Here is an 8,578-nt window from a genome sequence, read left to right as displayed (position 1 = left end):
TGTTATGTACAAAGAGTTGATAGACAAATTTGTACATGTCAGTGTCATCCCATATTTAAATATTATTTTTTTTTTTTTTTTTTGAGTCGAGAGAAGAATTTGTAATAATTAGACTTTTAAAATGAAATTAGATGGAAGTTGATTGATATTTGTAAAGGAAGTTTAGTACCCTGTTGTAACTTTGAAATTGGCGTGATTTGTTGCGTGTGGACAATACTTACCAACTCACACGTTCCTATTTCTATGTTTTCTTGGCTGATCGTCATTCTACTCCACAAATTTCGATGCTCTATACCTTCTGAATATGCCAGCTTTGCTGCTTGCTATCTGGGGGAGGCTGCATGTTTAATTTATTTTGAAATATAGAAAATGAGCCACACCGCAGTTTTATTTCTAGCAACAACCTACGAAATAAAAGCCTTCAACCTGCTTGCTAATATTATTATTGTATGGGAATAAAATTTTTTTTATGAATATTTAATAAGATCATTGACAACTATGATTAATAGGCCACCTGTTATTGCTGACTGATTTTTTATTTTAATTTTTGCAAAATGACATTGATTATTAGGAAGACTGTCAGCTATTTACTTTTCAATTTTTTTTATATAATACATTTAATTTATTTTATTTTTTTTAGTTAACAGAAAATATTATTATAATTAAATTCGAAATTTTGTCTAAACTTAAAATATTAATATTACAGATAACTGTTTTCTTCTTTTAATTTTAAGATCGTGAAATTCATGTTTTTTGTCAGTGGGGGTAAGCATTCCACGTACAACTCACTTATCCAATCACCAATACTTCTCATACTCACTGTTCACGAATAATGATGAAATGAATTATTCATGATGAAATGAATTATTCATGATGCGTGTCCCACAGTCACTATCCGCCATGACATTTCTGCTCTCTTTTGCTGTGTTTCTTTAGGCCACGTCCCCCATCGTTAAACTTCTGCGGTTAATCTATGTTAATTTTATTTTTAACCATTTAATGAAAAGCTGTTGCAATCACACAGTAATTGCCCAAAAAAAACTAAAATTCTATAACTTTTAATTAATTCATTTTTAATAAACACTCTGAAATTTTCGTCATATATAATTCACTTGTAATATAATATTGGCAAAAACTTGTGTGAGACGGTCTAACGGGTCGTATTTTGTGATACAAATTTCTTATTTGGGTCATCCATGAAAAAATATTATTTTTTATTATGAATATCGATAAAGTTAATCGGTTTCATATATAAATATTCGTGAGTTAATTTGACAAGACACCTTCTCCATAATATAATAATATAACAAGATAAGTGTCCAGCTCAGATTTTTTAGTTTCCAAGATACTCTTGTTCTCTCTGAAACTTAAAATCTCTTGGTTTCGTAAAAATAAAAGTTGCAAAGTATTCTTTGCTCCATAATGAATGAGGACAGCGGCACCGTGTATTCAGATGATCCAAGAACTCCTCTTCTTCCACTTCATGATCCGATTCGCGGCAAATGGAGTTTCAACTCAGTCAAATCCATCCTCACGCTCAACAATTTCTTCATTCTACTAGGACCTCTGCTCTGCGGCATCGTTTGCCTCTGCGGCAAGTTAAATGGCGGCGGCGGAGGCGGGAACAGCAGCTGGAATATGCTGGCCGTGCTTGTTTGGATTTTCTCGTGGTGGCTGACTGAGGCGGTGCCAATGCCGATAACCTCCATGTCCCCGCTCTTCCTCTTCCCCCTGTTCGGAATATCCTCCGCGGACGATGTGGCGCGCTCTTACATGGACGATGTTATCTCTCTTGTTCTTGGGAGCTTCATACTTGCTCTGGCTGTTGAGCATTATAACATTCACCGAAGATTAGCTCTCAATGTGAGAGCTTGGTTTTAGGATTTGTATTGGTGTCTCTCGAATTCCATTTTGTAAAGCTTTCTCTGGAATCAGTTTTAATCACTTTTTATATGATGCAGGTAACGCTACTATTTTGCCGTGATCCATTGAACCCATCTCTCCTCCTCCTCGGAATATGCGCGACAACGGCATTCGTCAGCATGTGGATGCACAACGTGGCAGCCGCAGTCATGATGATGCCTGTGGCAACCGGAATTTTACAAAGGTTGCCACCACCTGGTTCCAGGTCAACCCTTGAAAAAATTCACGTAACCAAATTCTGCAAGGCGGTGGTTTTGGGAGTGATATACTCGGCTGCTGTTGGTGGGATGAGCACCCTCACTGGAACTGGCGTGAACCTGATATTGGTCGGAATGTGGAAAAGTTATTTCCCTGAAGCCAGGCCTATCAGCTTCAGCACCTGGTTTTTCTTTGGTTTCCCCCTGGCTTTAGTGATTTTTATGGCATTGTGGACCATACTCTGCTTGTTGTACTGCAAAAGAGGGTCGGGTCAAGCTCTGTCTGCTTATTTGGACAGAGGCCATTTGAAGAGAGAGCTTGATTTGCTAGGTAATTATATTGTATAATAGTCCAATTATTTCCTCTCTTTAGCTCGCACGGACAATTTCTCAGCATGCTCTGTTTCCAGGTCCAATGGCTTTTGCTGAAAAGATGATTCTAGGTGTTTTTTCGGTGTGTAACATATTAAATCATGTTTATTAATTCAAGTCGCGGCCAACTTATGTCGATTATTTTGAAGAATTCTTGCTATTTGCAGATGTTAATAGTATTGTGGATGACACGGAACATAACCGATGATACCCCTGGCTGGGGGTCTCTTTTCGATGGCCGTGTTGGTGATGGAACTGCTAGTGTGAGTATTGAATATTCAGTAATTACTAAATTTTGATATTTGAAAAAGTATTTCATCAACTGCTCTGCTGTATCAACTCGCCGGTCCTGTATAATGGCTAGAAACTATAAATTGATTCAAGAAAACAATGTGTTTCAATCATTAGGTCTTGATGGCAACCTTATTATTCATAATCCCAAACAAGAAGCAACAAGGGGAGAAGTTAATGGACTGGAAAAAATGCAAGGAAATCCCCTGGAACATCATATTACTACTAGGAGCCGGCTTTGCCATTGCTGATGGGGTGCGTTCCAGCGGTCTGACGGATGTTTTATCAGGCATGCTGGAATTCTTGGAGGCGGCGCCATACTGGGCAATTGCCCCTGCTGTGTCACTGGTCAGCGGCACCATCACTGAATTTACGTCGAACAATGCCGCCACGACTCTTGTTATCCCACTTCTGATTCAAATAGCCAAAACGATGCATTCGCATCCGTTGCTACTTATGGTTCCTGGTGCTATTGGTGCGCAATTTGCTTTCTTGCTTCCCACAGGAACACCTTCCAATATCGTGGGGTTCACGACTGGACATATCGAAATCAAGGACATGTTAACCACTGGAATTCCGCTGAAAGTTGCCGGGGTTCTTGCGTTAACTGTTTTGATGCCTACACTTGGTACTTTCTGTTTATCTTTCTACTTTCGGGTATTGTTGAATGGTTTCTCATGGACTTTGAATTGGGTTAATTTAAATCCAAGTTTTTTCTTCTTGTAGGTGCTCGTGTTTTTGGAACAGATAAACTTGTACCGAATTTTCAATAAGCTAAATGATGACCCTCTTCCTCAAATGCATGTATGGATTTAGGCTGCTTTCGGTTCTTTTTGCATTGGACCTGGAATTCACAACAGGAAACTTTATATCAGGATTCACTGGATCATTAGAAACTCAAATCCAAACTATGGCCTCTAATGTTTAAAGCACTTCCTGTTGTATATTTTTTTATTGTATTGAATATTATATAATATAATAAGTGATAAATATAATGTGTCCCGAGGAAAAAAAGTAGCAGTGGATTCAAAAATGTTTGCTGTACCATATATGTAGGCAGTAGGCAGAAGATTACAGCTGGATTTTGCAGGTAAAAAATACCTTTTTTATGAATCTAATGCTGCTCGCCATGATAAAAATAAAGCCCATCACTCTTTATCAAGCGAGGAAAACCGCAATAAAATCTGTGTCAATCTATTACAGTTTAATATCAACACTTCACATGCATTAAAGCTTTCACTATATAAACATGTCTCGGCCCCGCAGCCTTCAAAAACCACAACTCCCAACATCATAATAGTGCCTAAAACAAGATAATGACCCAAAGATTCAATCTCCTCCTCCTCGGAGTCGTTTCATATCTGGTGGCCGCTTCGATCTATTTCGAAAGCTCGGAGGCGGCGGCGTCCGTGGATAAGTGGCATCCAATCGATGTGGAACATCTCGTTGTGATGGAAGCTGAGAAATTTGCAGTGAAGGAGCACAATAAATCGAAGAAGACCCACTTGAAATTTCAAAAGGTGATAAAGGGGCAACGCTTGATGAATTCTAACGGGAAAAACCTTCAGACGCAATTGCTTCTTTTTATCTCTGCTAAAAATGGCGATGCATCGCACCAGTACTGGACCGTGGTGTGGCTGGATTCTTGGCCCATTGCGAACCATATGGAGATGAAACGCTTCGAAATGATCAAGGGGGCAAACCCATTCATGGCTAAATTGAGAGTAAATCTATCATTTAAAGAAAGTGTTAAAATCAGCAATCGTGTAATTAGATAATATATAGCATAGATATAGTTCTTTTATGAGCAATAAATAATTAATTTGAAGGCAATGAATCAATAACAACAATAATAATGATAATAATAATTATTATTATTGTTATTATCAATTATCTTGTGAGATTTTATTATTATATCGTGATATTTTATATTATATATATCATGAAATTTTGATCAATTGAATTTTTGCATTGATTTTTTTGTGTGTATGATTTGATGGACAAACATTGATGTACATATATTATCACTCATATATATTTTGGGATCAGTCGTTACATATTCTTTTCAAATTATTTTTTGTTTGTGTTTAATATTGGGAGAATTCATTTTTCTTATTAATATTTTTCACAAATATGAGTGCTCCTTGATTAAAAAATGTCGCGAATATATAAGCACGATGACATATCATATGTATGGAATCTACAACGAATCAAAACTCCAGGAAACAAATGAAAAAGGAAAAAAGAGAAAAAAAAATTAATCAGGCGAAAATGATTTGAATGTTTTTGTGAACACATAAAAGTCCGCTTATGATAACTGCTTTTTATAAATAAACAGTATCACCAAATTGTTTTCATATATTCCAAAAAAAAATTTGTTCGATATAAACATAACATTTTGAAGGAAATTCATCGTGGAAAAATAACCTCAAAACTAAATCAAAAGCCAATTAAAATGGAGGATTTGTTAGATTCCTAACTTCAAGAAGACTTCATTTATTATTCATATTTAAATTAGATGTTTTTCATATTTGAACCGAATTAGCATAAAGTTTGAAGCTTTGAATGCTACATTAATCTAACGTCATCAAAAGTGAAAAAAGGTATATATCGAGTTTTTCCCGTGTGTATTATCCATTCCAACGTTGTATTTACTTTGTATTAATGGATAAGTTCATCAATCAAATCAAATGTAACAAAGCCAATTATAACAAACCCTAGGCTATGAAGTCTACGTAATTTATGACCCCCGGCCCCCACCCCAATTTCAATCTACACCTCCATAGAGATTATCTCAAAGTTGCAATTAGCCGTAGGTGTTGTCCCGCCAAATGTCTTAAAAAAACAACACAGCATTTAACACTAGGCACTGGTCTTCTACTATATAAACACACCTTAGCCCCCTTCAAAAAACCACACTTCAATCCAATATCTTATATTGATTAATATAAATGGTCATGAATATGGCTAGAAAATTTAATCTTCTCCTTCTNTGGACTGGAAAAAATGCAAGGAAATCCCCTGGAACATCATATTACTACTAGGAGCCGGCTTTGCCATTGCTGATGGGGTGCGTTCCAGCGGTCTGACGGATGTTTTATCAGGCATGCTGGAATTCTTGGAGGCGGCGCCATACTGGGCAATTGCCCCTGCTGTGTCACTGGTCAGCGGCACCATCACTGAATTTACGTCGAACAATGCCGCCACGACTCTTGTTATCCCACTTCTGATTCAAATAGCCAAAACGATGCATTCGCATCCGTTGCTACTTATGGTTCCTGGTGCTATTGGTGCGCAATTTGCTTTCTTGCTTCCCACAGGAACACCTTCCAATATCGTGGGGTTCACGACTGGACATATCGAAATCAAGGACATGTTAACCACTGGAATTCCGCTGAAAGTTGCCGGGGTTCTTGCGTTAACTGTTTTGATGCCTACACTTGGTACTTTCTGTTTATCTTTCTACTTTCGGGTATTGTTGAATGGTTTCTCATGGACTTTGAATTGGGTTAATTTAAATCCAAGTTTTTTCTTCTTGTAGGTGCTCGTGTTTTTGGAACAGATAAACTTGTACCGAATTTTCAATAAGCTAAATGATGACCCTCTTCCTCAAATGCATGTATGGATTTAGGCTGCTTTCGGTTCTTTTTGCATTGGACCTGGAATTCACAACAGGAAACTTTATATCAGGATTCACTGGATCATTAGAAACTCAAATCCAAACTATGGCCTCTAATGTTTAAAGCACTTCCTGTTGTATATTTTTTTATTGTATTGAATATTATATAATATAATAAGTGATAAATATAATGTGTCCCGAGGAAAAAAAGTAGCAGTGGATTCAAAAATGTTTGCTGTACCATATATGTAGGCAGTAGGCAGAAGATTACAGCTGGATTTTGCAGGTAAAAAATACCTTTTTTATGAATCTAATGCTGCTCGCCATGATAAAAATAAAGCCCATCACTCTTTATCAAGCGAGGAAAACCGCAATAAAATCTGTGTCAATCTATTACAGTTTAATATCAACACTTCACATGCATTAAAGCTTTCACTATATAAACATGTCTCGGCCCCGCAGCCTTCAAAAACCACAACTCCCAACATCATAATAGTGCCTAAAACAAGATAATGACCCAAAGATTCAATCTCCTCCTCCTCGGAGTCGTTTCATATCTGGTGGCCGCTTCGATCTATTTCGAAAGCTCGGAGGCGGCGGCGTCCGTGGATAAGTGGCATCCAATCGATGTGGAACATCTCGTTGTGATGGAAGCTGAGAAATTTGCAGTGAAGGAGCACAATAAATCGAAGAAGACCCACTTGAAATTTCAAAAGGTGATAAAGGGGCAACGCTTGATGAATTCTAACGGGAAAAACCTTCAGACGCAATTGCTTCTTTTTATCTCTGCTAAAAATGGCGATGCATCGCACCAGTACTGGACCGTGGTGTGGCTGGATTCTTGGCCCATTGCGAACCATATGGAGATGAAACGCTTCGAAATGATCAAGGGGGCAAACCCATTCATGGCTAAATTGAGAGTAAATCTATCATTTAAAGAAAGTGTTAAAATCAGCAATCGTGTAATTAGATAATATATAGCATAGATATAGTTCTTTTATGAGCAATAAATAATTAATTTGAAGGCAATGAATCAATAACAACAATAATAATGATAATAATAATTATTATTATTGTTATTATCAATTATCTTGTGAGATTTTATTATTATATCGTGATATTTTATATTATATATATCATGAAATTTTGATCAATTGAATTTTTGCATTGATTTTTTTGTGTGTATGATTTGATGGACAAACATTGATGTACATATATTATCACTCATATATATTTTGGGATCAGTCGTTACATATTCTTTTCAAATTATTTTTTGTTTGTGTTTAATATTGGGAGAATTCATTTTTCTTATTAATATTTTTCACAAATATGAGTGCTCCTTGATTAAAAAATGTCGCGAATATATAAGCACGATGACATATCATATGTATGGAATCTACAACGAATCAAAACTCCAGGAAACAAATGAAAAAGGAAAAAAGAGAAAAAAAAATTAATCAGGCGAAAATGATTTGAATGTTTTTGTGAACACATAAAAGTCCGCTTATGATAACTGCTTTTTATAAATAAACAGTATCACCAAATTGTTTTCATATATTCCAAAAAAAAATTTGTTCGATATAAACATAACATTTTGAAGGAAATTCATCGTGGAAAAATAACCTCAAAACTAAATCAAAAGCCAATTAAAATGGAGGATTTGTTAGATTCCTAACTTCAAGAAGACTTCATTTATTATTCATATTTAAATTAGATGTTTTTCATATTTGAACCGAATTAGCATAAAGTTTGAAGCTTTGAATGCTACATTAATCTAACGTCATCAAAAGTGAAAAAAGGTATATATCGAGTTTTTCCCGTGTGTATTATCCATTCCAACGTTGTATTTACTTTGTATTAATGGATAAGTTCATCAATCAAATCAAATGTAACAAAGCCAATTATAACAAACCCTAGGCTATGAAGTCTACGTAATTTATGACCCCCGGCCCCCACCCCAATTTCAATCTACACCTCCATAGAGATTATCTCAAAGTTGCAATTAGCCGTAGGTGTTGTCCCGCCAAATGTCTTAAAAAAACAACACAGCATTTAACACTAGGCACTGGTCTTCTACTATATAAACACACCTTAGCCCCCTTCAAAAAACCACACTTCAATCCAATATCTTATATTGATTAATATAAATGGTCATGAATATGGCTAGAAAATTTAA

At 36.1% G+C, this 8,578-nt stretch overlaps 2 protein-coding genes across 2 annotated transcripts; both read left to right on the top strand.

Moving 5' to 3' along the window:
* The first annotated feature begins 1,335 nt into the window (after positions 1-1,335).
* Positions 1,336-3,855, top strand: LOC140987806 (tonoplast dicarboxylate transporter-like). Its single transcript, XM_073456468.1, has 6 exons — positions 1,336-1,863; positions 1,962-2,451; positions 2,531-2,574; positions 2,660-2,755; positions 2,901-3,411; positions 3,510-3,855. Exons 1-6 carry the CDS (start codon positions 1,423-1,425, stop codon positions 3,554-3,556), a joined length of 1,629 nt encoding a protein of 542 aa, XP_073312569.1. The 5' UTR covers positions 1,336-1,422; the 3' UTR covers positions 3,557-3,855.
* Positions 3,856-5,782: 1,927 nt separating this feature from the next.
* LOC140987808 (tonoplast dicarboxylate transporter-like) lies at positions 5,783-6,674 on the top strand. Its single transcript, XM_073456469.1, has 2 exons — positions 5,783-6,226; positions 6,325-6,674. The coding sequence occupies exons 1-2, from the start codon at positions 5,890-5,892 to the stop codon at positions 6,369-6,371; spliced, it is 384 nt and encodes a 127-aa protein (XP_073312570.1). The 5' UTR covers positions 5,783-5,889; the 3' UTR covers positions 6,372-6,674.
* The last annotated feature ends 1,904 nt before the right edge of the window (positions 6,675-8,578 follow it).

Source organism: Primulina huaijiensis, chromosome 11, assembly GCF_012295235.1.
Source record: "Primulina huaijiensis isolate GDHJ02 chromosome 11, ASM1229523v2, whole genome shotgun sequence".
NCBI lineage: Eukaryota > Viridiplantae > Streptophyta > Magnoliopsida > Lamiales > Gesneriaceae > Primulina > Primulina huaijiensis.
Note: the sequence above shows the minus strand (reverse complement) of the source record. Positions and strands in the feature narration are given on the sequence as shown.

Excerpts from the sequence above, each read along its gene's own strand:
- LOC140987806 (XM_073456468.1), top strand. The coding sequence starts at position 1,423 with ATGAATGAGGACAGCGGCACCGTGTATTCAGATGATCCAAGAACTCCT. Across the intron at positions 1,864-1,961 it reads ACCGAAGATTAGCTCTCAAT|GTAACGCTACTATTTTGCCG; the intron begins GTGAGAGCTTGG and ends TATATGATGCAG. Across the intron at positions 3,412-3,509 it reads TGTTTTGATGCCTACACTTG|GTGCTCGTGTTTTTGGAACA; the intron begins GTACTTTCTGTT and ends TTCTTCTTGTAG.
- LOC140987808 (XM_073456469.1), top strand. The coding sequence starts at position 5,890 with ATGCTGGAATTCTTGGAGGCGGCGCCATACTGGGCAATTGCCCCTGCT. Across the intron at positions 6,227-6,324 it reads TGTTTTGATGCCTACACTTG|GTGCTCGTGTTTTTGGAACA; the intron begins GTACTTTCTGTT and ends TTCTTCTTGTAG.